Source organism: Miscanthus floridulus, chromosome 13 (assembly GCF_019320115.1).
Source record: "Miscanthus floridulus cultivar M001 chromosome 13, ASM1932011v1, whole genome shotgun sequence".
Taxonomy (NCBI): Eukaryota; Viridiplantae; Streptophyta; class Magnoliopsida; order Poales; family Poaceae; genus Miscanthus; species Miscanthus floridulus.
Window position 1 is genome coordinate 57,997,785 of NC_089592.1, and position 18,669 is coordinate 58,016,453.

At 44.4% G+C, this 18,669-nt stretch overlaps 3 protein-coding genes and 1 pseudogene across 3 annotated transcripts; all 4 read right to left on the reverse strand.

Moving 5' to 3' along the window:
* Positions 1-513: 513 nt before the first annotated feature.
* On the reverse strand, positions 514-918 carry LOC136499868 (uncharacterized). The gene has a single exon (XM_066495370.1). It carries the CDS (start codon positions 916-918, stop codon positions 514-516), a length of 405 nt encoding a protein of 134 aa, XP_066351467.1.
* A 2,338-nt stretch (positions 919-3,256) lies between these two features.
* LOC136499869 (uncharacterized) lies at positions 3,257-6,325 on the reverse strand (annotated as a pseudogene).
* A 35-nt stretch (positions 6,326-6,360) lies between these two features.
* On the reverse strand, positions 6,361-10,183 carry LOC136499870 (vegetative cell wall protein gp1-like). The gene is made up of 2 exons (XM_066495371.1): positions 9,813-10,183; positions 6,361-6,760 (listed from the first exon to the last, which is right to left on the reverse strand). The coding sequence occupies exons 1-2, from the start codon at positions 10,181-10,183 to the stop codon at positions 6,361-6,363; spliced, it is 771 nt and encodes a 256-aa protein (XP_066351468.1).
* A 911-nt stretch (positions 10,184-11,094) lies between these two features.
* On the reverse strand, positions 11,095-15,885 carry LOC136500641 (uncharacterized). The gene is made up of 3 exons (XM_066496045.1): positions 15,432-15,885; positions 14,716-15,002; positions 11,095-11,336 (listed from the first exon to the last, which is right to left on the reverse strand). The coding sequence occupies exons 1-2, from the start codon at positions 15,777-15,779 to the stop codon at positions 14,757-14,759; spliced, it is 594 nt and encodes a 197-aa protein (XP_066352142.1). The 5' UTR covers positions 15,780-15,885; the 3' UTR covers positions 11,095-11,336; positions 14,716-14,756.
* Positions 15,886-18,669: the final 2,784 nt, after the last annotated feature.

An 18,669-nucleotide genomic window follows, 5' to 3' on the forward strand; every position in this document is an offset into this window, starting at 1 on the left:
CTGGTTGTTCCACCCGTTATTACCTGGTTGGCGAAACCCGTTGTTGATGAAGGCAGCTTCTTCGCGGGTTTTGGGGCAATCGTTCCCCGAATGGCCAACGTTCCCACAGATCTCACACGTCATGTGTGAGTCTATGGTCTGGATGGTGCCCATCATGACATATTTATCTTGGGCTCGTTCCTCCAATCTTTTCATCAAAAGATCTATTTTCACGGAAAGCATGTCCATCTCCTTCATGATATGCATTCCTTTTTGTGTTTTCCATTCCTCCCCTAGCTTTGATTGGCCACCATTTTATTGATGAGAGTCGTAGCTCCACCAATGTGAGGGAAAGGAAAGCGCCTCTAGCACAGCGTCGATATGGCCCCTAGACATGGGTATTAATCAATCATAAAAAATTTGGAGCACTAACTAGTTTTAAATCCTATGGTGTGGGCATGCTTGGATGTAGTCCTGTAGCCTCTCCCACACCTTGGGAATGGTTTCCATGGAGCTTTGCTGGAAGTTCGAAATTCATCCCCTCGGGGCATTGGTTTTTCCCATGGGGAAGAAATTGACGAGGAACGCCATGGAATATTTGTCCCATGTCTTGACAGCTTCCTTTTTCTTATAGAACCACTGCTTCGCCTTTCTCGAAAGGGAAAAGGGAAACAAGTGGAGCCTAATGCTCTCCGGTGCGACATCCTTGATGACGATCATGTCGCACAACTCGAGGAAGTGTTGGAGATGCGCGTTTGCGTCCTCGCTTGGCAAACCATGGAATTGGTTTGCCTGCACCATCGTGATGAGGCTGACACGGAGCTCAAAGTTCCCCTCCCCAACGTTGACAGCAAGCCCAACGGGCACGTTGGCAATAGCGGGGGTGGAGTAGTCGTGGAGGGTCTTGGCCACAATTAGAGTAGCGGATGGTGCGGGCATGACTAGTTTGACTATCGGAGGAGTAGCAGAAGAAGAAGCGGTATGAGACCGTTTCTTCCTTAGGAGTGCCTCCGAATTTTTGATGTAGTTTTCTGGCAGTTTGTAACCGGTCATACACTATCCAGTTTTCATCCACAACAGGAGAAAACATCAAAGTTACCCTGCATAAACAATGGCTACCTTACATGCATAATATCATGAACATGTCCTACTAGATTCTTTAATCAATATGCCTTCCCCAGCAACGGTGTCAAAAATGCTTGTTGATATTTCTTAACGTCACTCCTAAGTACGGGGTTTGAATCCATCCTCAGCAATGGCGCTAGAAATACCTTGTTGGTACTTCTTAGCAACATAACTAATGTGTAGTCATGCTACTAAGAAATAGCTTTGATAGTTCCTTAACAATTTTAGATATTTATCCGCAAGCGCACGAAGCTATCATTGTAGCATTTCACCTAGAAGTATTCAGGGTATCGTTATTTATATTTTCCCAAAGGAAGGCATTTGATTAAGAGTCTAGTATGGATATGAATTTGAATAATAATGCTTGCAAGTACACCAATGCTTATAACAGGGGTAAGAATAGTAATTCCAAGATAGTGGACACACACTTGTCATTCCTCAAAGGATAAAATAGAAAAGAAAGGATAAAAGAATAATCCTAAGTAGAGCAGGCATTGGTCTAGTGTAGTCATACAAAGATTAGTTGATAATCATACAAATTACATAATTAGTTTTAGGACTAAGTGTGAAGCAGGTCAGGAGGCCACCGAGTACTAGTCTGCCAGCAACCTCATGTGACAATTTAGACTTCTACACCCTAAACAAAAGTGGTGGATTACGAAGGACGGACAGGGCTGTCGCCACCTGCCGCCTACCCCTCAACTGGAGAGAAGGAAATGCATTCACCTATCTCTCCATACCTGAGCACCATGCTTGCGTATACATAAACTACCCAAATCCCCTCGAGCTCCCAACCCTACGGATTGATAGGTAAAGAACTTGGGCACACCTGACGACACGATGAACCGCCACCTCAACTTAGCTCTAATTCTAATTATACAAGTTATATGATTGTTTAAGAATAAAGTTAAGTGTGCTATTCTCATGACACATAAACTCTGCACTAATTCATATATCAAGATGATAACACAATAACTATACTCTAGTTCATAAGTATGACTATAATAAAGTGAAGACATGACTTTGGAAGAACCCATATTGATATTCATACCAAGAATATCTTCTTCCAAGAAGCCAAGCCCTCCAAGTTGGCTTTGCCTTGCTCTACTACAACTAAAAGGTAAAACTAAAGAGAATAGAGAGTGAGATATTGCTCAATGTGGTGTGTCTTTAGATAGGGGGTACCCCCTCTATTTATACAGTGCTCAAGGCAGTGCTGGAGGCTATTCTTGGCGTGTCCCCGTGGTGCTTTGCCCCTATTGCATTGATTTGATAGGTGTCTCCCTTGTTCCTTTGCGCAAATCAGCATCGAAAAGCGTCTTTCGGTGAATTGTTCCATGTATTTGTGTTTGTGACCTGCAAAATAATATTCTCCAAATACATGTGGAACTTGATTAATAATAAAAGCATGTGTTTAAGATTGCTTACTTCTCCTCTTTTTGTATCATAATTGGCGGTCGGATTTGATCGATAGAGACAGCCAACAACGGGCGCCAGGAACATAATCGGTCTTGGCTCGACGACACATGCAACATTTCACCTAGACGAATAGTGAGGCATGGTACGGCCGTTTTGTCAAGGCAGAATGAGGGCGGTGCAAGCCGCGTGGTATCAGGCCACGCCCTGAATCGATTCCCCTTTTCGCCTTGGTGGAATGGCGAGTCAAACCACAAGGTCCACCCAAGCCCCGTGGCTGACTGAGCTCCATTCACCTTGGCGAAATAGTCGGCGCGGCTCAGATCGGCATGGTCGGGGGCGTGGAGACGGAGCAAACTATTCGTTCAGGCGAATAGGCGTTGGTAATTCATTTGATCATTGTTGCAGGTTTTCATCAATAAAGGAGTCACCCGTTCTCGTACGCCCGACAGCTCCTGTCCGCCTAGGGCCCACTTGGTCGGTCGAAAGGGCGACAAGAGGCGAGGCTGGTCAGTTTCTCCCGAGCCGGCGCCACCTAAGGAAGACGGGGACTCTGATTAGCAAGCAAGCCCACGACAACAGAGAATATTCTCCAGATATTGTAGTGGTTGTAGGGGCAGCTTTGTCCTATGAAAATGCCTACGAGCATGTATAAATAGCCCCCATGAGGAGAATGTAAGGAGGGAGAGAAACAAGTTCAATAAAATCGTTTATCTTGTTTCGCTCTAGTCTTGTTTTATCCACTTCTCGTGCTTGATTTCGCTTGAGCGGCAACCGGTGTTCGAAGGCCGTGGCCTAGAACAACACATGTAAGGTGATGAAGTGCTTCCTCTTGTTCTTCTGTGAAGGCTCTCAAATTTTTGGCCTGCATAATAGTGACGAGAAAGTAGAAACCATTACAATTGAGCAAGTCCATCAAGTCAATACTTTAATGCAACAGCTGTTGGTGCACCATGAAAAACACAAGTTGAAGAAAAGGGAGCTTCTTGCAAATACATGTTTTAAAGAATGAGGTGTTGTCAATCTCAAGCTTCTCCTGATGCAATGGGGAATCAAGGCCCTGGCTCTCCCCGTCAGCTGAAGGTTCCCAAGGCTTAGACAAACTGGGACATTAAAAAAACCACGGATGCTTTAAACTGATGAGGCACTGCAAGCACTCTAGAGCAGACAAACGGACACATTTGTCAATAATCAATGTTTCTAAAGATTTGCATGAATGAAGGTCAAGAGAGGTCAGCTCTGGACTCTTAGATATTTCCAAGTTGGACAATGAGGCGAGATTAGAGAGCAGGAAGGCACATAATTCGTCATGCATGTGAGAAACCATAAGGTCCTTTAGTCATGGTGGTAGAAGAGAATGGTTGTGCTTGGATCTCTTGTTCCAATAATGGTCATCGTGACCATAAGTTGTGGGCATCTGGTTATGCATAACATAGTGAGAGAGATAAATTCATGAAAAAAATTCTTTGTAGAGCACCAGATCCAAGAAGTCTTCTATGCACAAATATTGAAGCCGATGTGAGGTATCCGATGGGATCTGTAACAAGCCATCACTTGTCTGCTTATGGTGATCAGATGTTGAGGAGCTGGCTGTCCCAGTAATAAGACCACCAACTGATAGGGCTAGGAATCTGGCTGTTTTATTGATGAACTGGAGGAGAATTACAGAGGCTAAACCTAGCAATGGCAGCAGCGATAGGGCTAGTTCGCCCTCACTGGGAGGCTCTGAACAGATGACTCTATTTCTCCTTGACTCCCCTAATCAGCCGACCCTTAGTTATATCCCCTAATGTCTGGCTGAGCACTAAGACTCTCCAGATCCTAACTTATAGGAACAGATAACTATGGCCTAAAATTAACCACTAGGGGCTGGCGCCTTCTTCTTCCTGCTGTACTGTTTTCCAATGAAAGCATCCACAACACCAACTGCTAGAGATGTTATGTTTGGGCACTTCATAATTGTCAAGGAAACCAGAAAGTGCAGTTGTGACAACATATGAGTTAACATCTTCCCTGTGATGCCACATGCTCGGATTACAAGCTTCTTGAGTAATGATGGGAAGTAAAACCTGCCTTCATATTGGCCATATGAATATAATGGCAAGGATAGCTTTGCACAATCCACAATTACCAATATCTCTAAGGAGACAAGTTTTTTAAAACTTTCACGTGGTAGATATGCAAGATCCAAGCAGCTCTCAATCGTCAATTTCTCAAGAATACTCAGACTGCACTCAGTCAATAATAATATATCATCCAAGGTTCTTGGGCCGACACATCCTTTGATAAACGGTGCTTCCATGAATAATCTGATGTGAGGAAATGATCCTACTCCCTCGATAGATATTCTGGATAGAGACTTCACCTGACCAAATGGGGGTAAATTCATTAGCTGAGGACAGTTGTAGATCGTAGCTTGGCGGAGATAGACAAATGAACAGAAGCATTCATATTTAGATGAACATTGTGACAATGGAAATGCCCTAAGTTCAGGACAGTCCCTAACCACAAGTTCATCTAGACATGGAAACAGGACCTGCTTTTCAGAACCAGTACAGTAATTACAGATACCATAGGTACTTCCTTTGATGCAGGCAACTGAATCAAATACAGTTTTCTAAGAAATGGAAATTGTCCAAGTGGCGGAAGGATCTCCCATTTTGTGCAATTCTCAAGACTGATAGACTCTAAGCAGAAGAAAGAAAGGTTGGAACACAATCATGTGGGAGAAGAAATACCTCCATACCCTGTTATATGAAGCCGCTTGAGCCTGGAATGTGGATGAAGGCCCTCAAGCACATCAGCCTCAGTTATGCACCTCACCACACTCCGGTTACTGGATCATGACAGGAGCAAATCCTGTAGGTATGTTTTTTCCTTTAATCCAGCATTTTGAGACTCATCCTTGCTTCCCACATTCTCCTCTAGATTGTAAATTGCATGTGACCCACCCAATTCTCTTAACCCATTTAACTGTCCTATCTCAAAGTCAGTCATTCCTACTCGGAAGACCTTTAATTCCTGGAGAAACTTCAATCTACAACCACAGCAATCATTGCATGCAATTCACCCCGAGCAACAAAATGTCTCAAGTTGACAAGGTTATTCATGCATCCTGGTAAAGCAGAAAGGTGCACCCAATACTCTACATCAAGGACCTGTAGATGATAAAGTCGACATATAACCTCTGGAAAAGGCTCAGTAGGACCACTGGATATTAGTTCAAGGTAGTGCAGATGGATCACCTTACTGAAGTTACTAAGGAGAAAGTCTATGTTATAAGTTGTGTGGGTAATCTCAGAACACGTAAATAAAGCACATCTTTGAATACATAGGAAAAGGTTTCTGAAAACCCAGCATCATACTTCCCAAACAGCATTAAAGTGCTCAAATTTCTTGTTTGCACCGCATCTCCAATGTAAGCCAGCTTCCTCTGAAATGTATCGTTGGGATAAAATCTTCGATCTTCTATGTTCCACTTATAAGCAATTCTCACATTTATAGATAAATGTTGAATAGTTGGAAAGAATGTTTCATTTCTTGAACCAAAACCATCAATTAGAAGACACTCTTCTGATGAAGCTATCAATGCAAGGTCCTGGAACAGGTAGCACAATTCACTACATCAATTTGAAATAACATTTTGATTCACAGAAATTGCAACCCTAACCAGCAACATTGAAAGGGAACAGGTAAAATCGAACCTCGTGTCCGCCCTGAACGCATCCCCGCCGGCGTTAGATACGACGGTGGCTGCCGGCGGATCCTGCAGAGGAGGTGCAGCGGCCGACCGTGCCGCCGGCATCTTCCGCGTCGTCTGGTTCCGCCAGATGGCAGCCTTCACGGGGAGAGGACTGCCACAAAACAGCCTGCTCCACGGCGGTGGCAGCGGGCAGCCTCCTCCACGCTCGGCAATCCTGCTACACGGGGAGGGCCCTGCTGCACAGGAGGAGGAGGCGTGCTGCTACTGAGAGCAGGCGCAGTGGAGGATTCGACTCCCAAATCCATCCCAGGGAACGACAGCGGGATAGCCGCAGGGGAAGGCGGCGCGGCGGTCGGAGGAGGAAGGCGGCGCGGCGGTCCGAGGGGGAAGGTGGCGCGGGAGTCGAACGGGAAGGTGGCGCGGCGGGCGGAGGGCGCGCGAGGCGCCGGAGCGGCCAGGGCACGACAGCCGGAGGGGAAGGCGGCGCGACGGGCAGTGTGTGCTTGCGAGGGGAAGAACGCGCGCCAAAATGAACACCTTGTTTTGGAGGTACCGGCGACAAAAAATGAACACCATTCTTCGGAGGCAAGACTTCTTTTTGATAATATAGAAGTCCTTACGGGACGGACACACCCTACCGGTGCCGAACCCAACCCACCCGTGCTGTACGTCGCCCACCCGTGCTGTACGTCGCCTACCGCACTCCACCTTATCTTTTTCTCGACCGCTCACTCGCGCAGCGCTCGCGCCCTCCCATTCTATTGTCACCCCGCCCAGATGGACGCCACGCGCCGCGCGCCAACTCGTTGCACCGCCTGCCCGCCGGCGCTGCCTCCCGCCACGACCTCCATTGCTACCCCACGTGCCTAGCATCCCGGCTCCCGCTCCCCCATCAGAGAAGAGTGCAACGACCTCCATTGCTACCCCACGTGCCTAGCATCCCGGCTCCCGTTCCCCCATCATAGAAGAGTGCAACGACAGCGGCTCCAACGAGATAGATCGGTCCTCTGGATCTGAGCCTCCTCCTCCTCCTCCTCCTCCTCCTCCTCCGGATTTGAGAGACCCGACGGTGGCTAAGATTCCGACAAACTCTGAGGTCTTATTCTCTCCTCCCTCCAGCGAGCTCGAAGGTGATGGGCCAGGGTCTGGAGCAGCCTACACCTCGAACCCATCCCCTGCTCAATGACAGAACTCTAAGTAGATCATGTAATGTTAGTTAGTCACAACAAACACCAATATTGTTCTAAACAAAAACCTCCAACGTTGTCATGTACTCGCGAGCTCGGAAACAGACATCATCCACGAGTCCATACTGGCGTTGATATATACACTCCTACCACAACTAGCTGTATTCATAATAATGACAACCGCAAATCCAGTCACAATGATGAATCAACTATATTCATTTGACGGCACAGATGTCATGTAACACCCGGTTTTAAGGACAAAGCCGAATGCACACCATATGTGAGCCCTGGTAATCAAACCTCACATATAGCTACAAATGAAGGGGCAGTATCAATTCACAATGCTTAATATATAGCGAACTTAGCAAAAGAGATAACCTTAGAAAGCAATCAGCGGACAGACAACTCTGATCTCCGGGTGCAGACTTCACTCCACTAGATCCAACTGACTGGTTGATCACAAGCCCAACTTCTCAAGTCTCTGACAGACTGTCATCCAGCCTGAGGTGTGGGGGAAATTGCAAGGGTGAGTCCATGTCGAACTCAGCAAATATAGCAACAAGGTAGTGCATTCCATAGCCACATGATCAAGTATAATTGAATAATAAATAGCTCAAAATAACTCAGTTAAGCATGATTTAACAAGTGCTCATCTTTAGCGTAAGAATCCCTTGCCCGCTCGTGACCGTGAGCACGGCTGATATATCAGTTTATTAAACTCTGCGCAGAGGTGTACACTTTCACTGTGAGTCATGATTTCTAAATGTACGGGTTTGCAAGGTCCAAACACCGGAAGTCATATAAAGCTACTCAGAAGTTCGTCTAACCGGGAAGGTCCGCAGGGTCATTGGATATAGGAACCCCCCTTCCATTAAAAGGCCGCTTCCATAGCAAGGCACAACAGGACAGAGGCTGTCCTATACCCAACTCGCAGTATCCTCTAAGCCTGCTAGAAAAGGTCTCCCAAGCAACTAGAGCCAGAGCCATATAGCCCTCACAGCTGTACTGTAAGTCCCGGATGATCACTTACAAATGAGACCTTGTGGAGAGGGAATTTAACCCTCCTGTTGTTGCTAACAAGTCATCTTTTATGTTTGTAGCATATTCATTAATCAAGTTTCAAGATCATGGTCACAGAAAGAAAACCCAAACTATACTTGCCTTAAACACCGATCCTTCGGTAAGCTTTAATCTTCAACGTTTTCTTCTTCTTCTTCTTGATCTCCAACTTCTTATAGATCACCAACGCAAAACTCACCACTGGACAAGACCGAAAAGCACCACACAAGCACCCGAACAAGCATGCATAGCAAACGTACTAGATTAGAACAATACACCAATCAATGAAAAGATTCGAAATCTAATCTATGCATTGCTACGATCACACACACGCGAAAGGCACACTAATCGGAGCTACGGTAAAACAGAAACATCCATCGAAGGATTTACGTTGGAAAGAAAACTATATGCTTTATCTATTTTAATGATCATAAAACATGTATAAGATATCACAGGGGGAATATCTAAAATTGAGTTAAGTCATTTTATACTTGAGTTATTAGATTTAGAAAACTAAGATAAATTATTCATATCTTAATTATAATTATTTTGATATCATTTATGCAAATTAAATTTTGACTTACAAAGATATAATAACAAGTGAGAGTATATATTCAAAACATATATAGAACGTATAAGCCCTTGCATTTATTATTTTTAAAAGGAAAACCAAAATGATGTAAGCATTACATCAGTTTAGGATTTATCAATGGAATAATTAATAATGTATTAAGGAGCGGATGTGCATGTATTATTTAATCAAAATAAACTTTAACTTTGCAAAAGTAAAATGCACGTGAGAGCATCTAACAAGTTTAATATATGCAAGGTGTGTTTAAACTAATCAAACTAAAATTTAGGAATACATTTATATTAATAATTAATCATATGAATATCATTTATTAAATACTGAAGTGTAACATATATATATATATATATATATATATATATATATATATATATATATATATATATATATATATTGCTTTTAAGTTAGAAAACTAATTGGTTGTAGGTTAATCAGATTAATATTTAACTTATACATTTCCAAGACGTGAGACATGTTAAACATCGCTGCTAACACGTACCACACATTACGATGAAACTCGCGCAATCAAATCAAAATAAAAAACCTAAATCGACTTTAATTAATCAGCGATTAATTAATTATAGACACAATTAATATTTTAATAAAATAAATTCATAAACATGTGATATAAAAACTAATAACTCTACTACGTAGATCTCGACGACACGAAACTAACGCAACTGGAACGAACTGAAACGGATTTAAAATAAATAAACTACGATTATTTAACGACTGGTGGCAAACTCGTAAATACCTCGTCTTCTTCCTTGAACTCCCGTACGAACACAGCCATCTCCCGTACGAACACAGCCATGCCAAAAATCTTGTTGCTGCGCACGATGGGGGAGAGAGGGGCCTCGGCTGGGGCTTGCTGGCCGGCCGGCGGAGGCTCGCAGCGGCGCTCCCGCTCCTCGCCCAAGCGGCAGCAGCGGTGGCTGCTGGTGATGGCCGGTCGGAGCGAGCAGGCAGTGGCGGCGGTCGTCGTGCACGCTCGCGAGCAGGGGCGCGGGACAGGGCGGCGCAGGGCCACGGGCCAGGGGCGGCGGCGTGGGAACGGGGCCGGGACACGGGACGGTGCCGTGGTGGCTCCGGGTAGCCGGAGACGAAGGAGAAGACTGCGTCCATGGTGAAGTTCGCCGAAAAATGTCAACGGAAAAGGAAAACCGAAGCGGAACGATCAAACGGTGATGGATGGATGCAAAGAAGGACATGCCGATGTAGAGGACGACGAGATCTACCTCGTGGTGGTGACGGTTTTCGCTGGAGGCGTCCGAGGTGGTCGGAAAAGCTCGCCGGAAGTTCGCCGAAAACCTAGCTGTGGACAACTTCGGCGTCCGATCTGCAGGGCTACGAGCGGCGGCTCGAAAAACGGGCTGTACTTTTGGAATCCTCGCGTCGAGGGCTACGTCGGCATATATATATACACGTAGGGTTTGGATATTTTAGAAATCCGAGATATTTTAGTAAATATTGATTTTCGGAATTAAAATAATTATAGAAAATCAGGAATTACTATTTAGGCTCCGAAAAATATCTCTGAGCTCCGAAAAATACTAGAAAAATTCTTAGGAATAGATGAAAGGATAAGAAACACAACCAAAATGGTTTAGCTCCCGAAAAGGACTTTTGCATTGATCAAGGAAAAAGATAAAACTCCAAGAAATATGAATTTAATCCCGAAAAAGGTCGAAAAGATTCCCGGAAAGTGAGGCATCGTCCTAACGTGTCTTAAAACCTTTTCCAAGCCTTTAGATTTTAAAAACAAGGCATCTTATCTAACTTTTGTTTTTGCAAATTTTCAAATTCTTTTTAAACCACTACTTAAAAGCAATATTTTAAAGATTGAGATTTGAATTTATTTCCCAAACCACTCATCACAAAAGTACCAATGCAACGGCATGTATGCGCAAACATGTTGTTACCCTTATGTTGGATTTTAATTTAAAGAAAAATTTCTTTTACCTATGTTTTTATGAGCACAAAACTACAAAATAAATCATTTTTACTCTATTTCTAAAAGTGCAAAATTTGGGGTGTTACATGTCATGTCCAAGGGGGTACTTATGTTCTGAGAGGGCTTAGGGTAGCGATACCCATAGTGACCACATTACACACACATCACCAGGTATTGAGGTATAACAGTAAGCCTGCAATAGAGAATTATTTCTCAAAAACATTAATTAGCTGGCTTCACCACAGACATCAGCAGAATTCAGGGTCTGTACTATAAGCCTGTAACTACTAATTGATCTTTTGTGCCTTCTCCAACTGTCCTTGCCTGTCAATAAAACAGGACAACCTTTGGTTAGATTAATAAGTGACATCAAGAACTCAGTATTCAACAATTCTGCAGGTGCAGAACCCACATATTCAGCAATACAATGTACCACTTAAAACTAATAACATGGACCTTTGATACAACAGGTTACCAGCAACCACATTCATTTATCCATTTCACAACAATCATCGTATGGAACTATCAACATGTTTCCTTATACATAAAAGCTAGTGGTGCAGTAAGTTATTATCAACATATCATTGAAAAAATAAGAGTGACAGGGACAAATCTTGTGCACCATGAAAGGATCTCTTACCACAACCAAATATATTTCCCAAATAACTACTGCAAAAATGCAGTAGAAACTAGATAAAGTACTAAAATGGGCCTAAAATACTACCATGTATAATCAAACTAAGTTTTCTGATTGCTTCTGATGGGGAGGCACAAATGCTTCGGTAACAGCGGTTAATCAGTTGTTTGACAAGACTTATAGTGCACTTTTCTTCCTACCTATTCTGCTGTTTACTTCATCATAGCTTGAAAAGAGCAGTGCTGAAAACAAGTCGTCTTCTGTAGTTCCACTATTAGGAGTCACTAGAAAACCTCTGGCGTGGCGTTGCCACGCCTATTTGGAGTGAACCAGTGGTATACCTACAATTATGTTCTAACTATGCATTCCAGTTGATCTTGCTGTCATGGAGATGGAGGCTAAGAGTGAACCTATTATTTTGCGGAGAACCTTTCTAGCTACTACACGGGGCTGTCATCAATGCAAATGATATGTTAAGCTCGCGCTTCAATTTGGTAAGAAAGTATCATAAGACACGAGACATCCAACTCACCTTTCTCACCGTGTAAGAATGTGTTTCATCATTGATGTTCAAATGGAACATCGAAACCATGTAATGACTAACTACAAATCAACAATCCATTTGCATGAGATGGAATATCTCGTCAATAGTACAGTATACACAATTTTGCTCAATCAAGGACAGAAGTTGAAAAGTATCAGATCACTCACCAGTAGTTGCTATATCTAGTAGCATAGTAAAGAGTCTAGCAGATTTTCGTTTGCTCGACATTGAAAACTTTGGTACTAAGCGGATTTCAGTTTGCTAATTCAGAATTCATAGTTACCAGAATGGCATTTGTATTCCAATCGTCAGTGAATGTTTTTTATGTTAAAACAATTTTTAGCCCTAATTTTTTTCTTGTACTTCTCGCAAATTCTGCATGTTTTGAACCTTTGACATATCTACAAAATTCAGGCTGGCAATTGCCTGCCGTAGTCCCATTCAAAAAAAGGTTGATAGGTTTATTATATATTATTATGGCTACTTTAACTCTACATGCAATTTTGCGTATTTTTTTCTTGTTCAAAAAATCGATTTAGTAGGAATCTGCTATGCATGTCATTTAATTCATCAGTACACAATGAGGTAAAAATCGTGTAATTGAGAACGGCAATACTATCTCAATTTCTGCTTGTATTGTAATCTTTTTCAGAAAACATTTCTAGTCTTTGGTAAAAACGATAAGGACAAATAGTATATACTCCTTAGTCCTTATGAGAGTAAAATAAGGGATTGGTTGTCTGTTTGGAAATAGTGAGAAACTAATACGAATGGTACGGTAGATAAATTCGTGGGGGTAAAACTAAATACTTGAGCTGCAGAATTGTTAAGCTTTTGGCATGTTACATGACTGTACGTGGAGCTTATTGCGTTATGGGCTGGAGACTCTGCGGGGCTGGAGCTTATCATGTCAGGCAAAATGGCAATGGAAGCAACGTGGTTGTGCCATAACTTATCTTTCATGTCAGGCGCTTCTTTCTCCGTTGCCCATCATGTCTGAGTGTAGGGAACAGGCCATAGCCCATATCAGACTATGCAGCTGCGCTTGTCGTCGCCGAGGTAAGCTGTAAGCAAGCCCAGGCCCGCAATGCCGTGCCCTTGAGGTCGAGGCTGTAGCTGAGGTTGAGCCGGCGGCGAGAAGCACCGTGCTGCCGATTTCCCCAGGTCGCCGTGCCTCTGGCGAGACCTTGGAATAAGCCTGCTCATGTGCAAGGGGGACGACGAGTCCAGGACGCTAGCTTGTTCTGGAAACACCGGACATACCCTGGCCCTGGCCTGAGCTGTTGTAATAGACTTTCGATCCGTATCCTACGGCTGACAAATTTCTGTTGACGTGGCCCAATAGATGGCTAGAGCTAGGCCCTCATTTCGTCTTATAGAGATTAGACCGAAGGCAGTGAAAACAGAGTTGGGCTCAATCAAATTAAAGTAAGTCTGAAGAAATTGATCTGTTAAGGCAAGAAGAGTCAGGAATGGATAGAAACAATCAGTTTGAACTGTAGAGGAACCCATCGATTTACCCAAACATAAAAGGCATCAATATGCATCAAAAAAATTAATGCCCTTACGTATTTGACAAAGGCAAACCAAGTTTTATTTCTGTTACCAACCGCAAAAAAAAAAAACATAAAAGCATTGACACAATAATGTATAATAAACAGAACAGGATAGATACACAAAGGCCATGTGAAAATGCATGCAGATAAGTGGATTACACATGACCCTTTTTTTCTTAGCAGAGTTGCGTATCAACAACAACAACAACAACAAAGCCTTTAAGTCCCAAACAAGTTGGGGTAGGCTAGAGTTGAAACCCAACACAAGTTGCGTATCAACGCATTCGGAAAAAAAATTAGCAACCCCCCCTTTCCTACACCACCCCTCAGCTAGGAACAGAATGCATGTGTTCATTTAAAAGAATAAACAAACGGCTGAACCAAACACTAAATGGGCCAGCCAATTATCTGGCAGTAATCTCCAAATGGGTCAAATCTCTAGCGCCAGCAAGACACCAGAAGTGTGCCTCCTCCAAAATCAGTCCAGAACAAAGCTGAATGCTAGGGATAGTCCCATTAAACACATAGTCATTGTGGTGATTCCACAAAGTAAATGCCCCCAAGGTTAGCAAGGAGTTGAGACATCTTTATTATGTCCCTGGGCACCAAGGCAAACAATCCTCAACCACCAGCCATAGCTCCTTGTCTTCAGGGCTAGATGAAAAATTTTGCAAAGCATATCAACAGATTAGGATTTACACATGGCCTAAGACTGGGTTCAACTACACATAATTTCCAAAAAAATATGTGCTTTCAAATATTTTTCAACCTCTCTAGCAGACTTTATGCTAATGTTCACATGAAATCTATTGTTCAATAACTACCTATTCAAGCAGGTTTCACAATCACATACTGATTTATGCCACTAAAGGAGCTGTTAACATACTATGTACAAAACAGCATCTTCGTTACAGAAAAGTTTATACGACACATGAACACAAGATAGCCAGAGAAACTGTTGTGTACCTCATACATCACAGTACTGTGCCTTGTGCGGCATCGCCACCCTACTTGTTCCTCCAGAGCTTCAGCGCAAAACTGGGTAGAATGATAAAGCAATACATTGACATGGCACCCAATACCCCCACATCAGAGAGAGCATAACCAATCCTTTCCCTGAGAGATTCCTCCACTGGTAAAAGCCCCACAAACACCAGAACACTTGCTCCAAGCAGCAGGATGAAAAGGAAAGATGCGAGCCACGCAAGCATGATAGGGTCCTGCAGCACCTTCCACGTTAACGCTCCAAACATCTGACAAGGATGACCGAGAGGAAGTCAGGAACCCAGTCAGTTTTCCTCGAGTGAAGCAATCATATGGAGTGGATTTGTATGCACGTTTCAATATGAAACTGGAAAGATGTAAATGCACTCACAAAAATACAGCGCACAAATTCAATTTTCCCTAGAGAAACTAATACAGCATAACTGAAAGCAGCTCCAGCATCCACACCCCCATAGACCTGATGAGGACGACTTGGAGCAAACTAAAGTAAGCGTTTTATTTTCAGTTCACACGACCATATTGAGAGGATATGTATGATTATTCTCTGAAATTGGACAGATTCAGATTGATTCTCCAGGAAATAACAACACAAGCTAAAATTGAAAGTATCTGATTCCATCAACACAGAGAATTAGAGCCTAGCTAGCCACTAGTAAAACTAAAACTCAATCGAATACCTTCCTGGCTTGGATCTGAATCTCCCTGGCGTGGGTGCGGAGGGACCGTCTGAACCCCGCCGCAAGCATGGCGCGCAAGACCCGCACGGCGAAGACGAGGATGAGCAGCGCGGGGAAGACGAGGGCTCCGATCGAGACCTTGAGGAACGCCCAGACCACCGGGGAAGAGTCGCCCAAGGCCCGGCGCGCGATGGTCGCAGCGGCCACGCCCGCGCAGGCGACCCACGCGCTCGCGAGGTACAGGTACTGGAGCACTCTCGGCACTACCGCCGGCTCCCGCGTCGCCGCCGCCGGTGGCGGCGGCGGCTGCTGCGGGGGAACCTCAATCGCCACTTCGGCGACGGCCATCGGAGCGGCAAGCGGGGGAGGAGATGGAAACCGTCGGTCGTCGAAGCTCCAGTCGCTCTGGTCTGGCCGCCTGGGGACTGGACTATGGACTCTGGAGCGAGGGGAAAGTGGGATGGGGAGGGGATAGCGGCGGACACGGAAGGGGATTTAACACGTGTCGGGTTCTGGTTCGTTCCGAGCGACCGAACGAATTTGGGGGCAGTTTGCTAGTGGGAAAGCACTGTGAACGAGTCTTTCGGTCTTTGACCAACAATTATTTCATTGTAAAAAGTATTTATTATAATGTGTTATTGCATTTATAATTTGAAAAAATTACTCATTTATGATTATAATTTGTATTATGTAATTGATATACTAATATAATATAATAGTTGTCGGTTAAAGCATTGTCTAGAAACTGAATAAGCCTATTATACAAATATTATATTTGCCATGTCAAGGAAAGCGCTTCAATATGGCAGTGAATGAAAAATCGGTAGTGCTAGGGTCTGGACGTCCACACGGACGTCTTTGTCCGGACACTAGCACGCTGCACTTTGTTTCGCGCTCCATGTGGGGCCCGCGTCACCCGAGCGACAAGAGAGAAGGGCACGTAGCGCCTCCGATTCGGAAGGACCTAGCCGCGGCGTCGTATGGATGCCCTGCCGACACCAGAAGAGACTATGAAGCAGAAGGGGGAGAGATGCAACACCCAATCTACTTTTGAAACATCAAAATATAACAGTTGCAACATACATCTAAAGACAGTCGAAACACTTGAAAAACACGCTTCTGAAACACTTAAAAACCAATGCAACCATATGCAACATCTAAATAAACATACATGCAATATATATGTGAAACCTATGCAACATCCAGATCAACACACTTGCAGCATGCGTGTAGAAAAACACAAATAAAACATATCTCTGAGCAGTGGGGCAGGGCACAAGCATAGAAGAGATAAGAATGGAGAGGAGGAAGCAAGGGCGACCGGCATATGCGAGAGTGAGCGGTGGGAGGCCGTCCGAATGTGGGTTATTTTGTTTGAGGCATGGAGAGTCGTGTCCGGACGCAGAGCCACGGACGCACGTCCTGATATAAGGAGCATTATCAATAAAAAATTGGATAATACCAAAAATCCCAATAATACTCGGTATCTGCTTATCAATGCCACGGGCCCGGAAAAGCCTTATAAGGCCACTCACCCACGTTAACTAGCCCTCTGCAGGACTGCAGCCCATCAACTGCTAGAACCATCAGGCATGGGCCTGGCTCCCAAAATTCAAACGGAGGCGTCCCGCCATGAAATGGATTTTGAGGCCCATCACTTGGCCAGTAGTACACTAGTGGGCAGCTGATGCAATATAACCATCCACGTCAAGGACTGCAGAAGCTATGTCCTTTCCGTCGGGGACACCTCCACTACTAATATCCTCCTAAGAGCGAGGCTAATAGTACATCTGGCTATTCTCTCATTTTATTTATATAGTAGTTGGCTCTTCAGTACTAATACATGGCCACTTATCTTTCTTAAAGTTTCTCGGTTCTTGTGTCTAAGCCGACGGTAAACTTACAACCCGCTTCTTTTCTCTCTCTTCTCTTTTCTCCTCCACCTCTGCTATTATATCTGTTCTAAGCACGCCAGAACAGATGTGGGCATCAGCATGGAGAAACAGAGAAATGCAAGAAACCCAAGCACTAAAAGAGAAACCAATCAAACCCGGTTAGCTTTGGTGCGTTAACACAATCATCGGTAGCATATGCATGCTTCAATTTGAAACAAAAAAAATGTGCAAATGCACTCATATATATAGCACATAAATTAAATATTCTCTAGAACATAGCGCAACTAAAAAACAAAGCAACTCCCATATCGATAGCACATTAGTTAGATGATCTTCAACCTTGAATAAAACGGAGAGCAGCCAGGGCATCCGCGTGGATTTACCGTATCCCATCTCGCCATGTGGCAATTTCAACTATCTAATGCCGGTCCATTCCTTGCTTGACTACGGGCTTATCCGGTTTGCTGCCCTGTGGTCTACGGAGTATAGGTACCGTGCCGATTCTTATCTCTGGTTATGGTTTAATCGGGGGCCGCCACACCTGTGCCTTCCGTACTCCTCGACGGCTCCGCTTAAAGAGGTCAGTTAAAATATTCCCCACCCACATGGATCAACTCCGCCAGCATCATCCCTCGCCGCCGCACACCGCCCTCAGTGCTCGCCGCCGTGTCTCCCTCCTCTTTCACCGTCGCATCCTCCTCTTCGGCCTTCGCCCTACCCTACCCACCCTTCTTGGCCAGGCCCCAAATCCGCTGCCGCACGCCACCACGAAGCCAACCCCCCCAGATCTATGATGCTGCGGTCGAGTTCAGGCCACGCTGTCAACGCCTGGGTGATTCTGTCGCCCTTGGTGTAGCGGATAGTGGCGTCCTACAGATTTCCAAACGGATGGCGAGGATGGCCAAGGGTGGATTGCCGGTGTGCCTTGGCCCTTCTATGGCCAGCCTTCCCTAGTTGCATCGTCCTCCTTTCCTTCCGAGGTAAGCCTTTGTGCCTTGCTCGGTTCTTCAGCTTTTCCCTCCATCTACTTCTCTCAGTCTAAATACTTGCTCCTCTATCATAAATTTGTATGCCTGATTTGGGTGCCTACTCTGATCTATGGTCATTTCCTGGTTTTTATTTCGTATCCAGGATACCTGCAAGTTCGTTGAGGGCCAAGGAGCCTGTCAAGTCCTCCCAATTGAATGGCCATGTGATTTCTTCTACTCTGATATTCGAATTTTTTTATTCTTCCTGTTACATTCATTTTTACTATAGTTTAATAGAACTTTCAAGATATCACATAATGCCTACCGGTGCCTCTGCAAAATTATTGAAGCCATGTATTGTCCGCACTCTTTTTT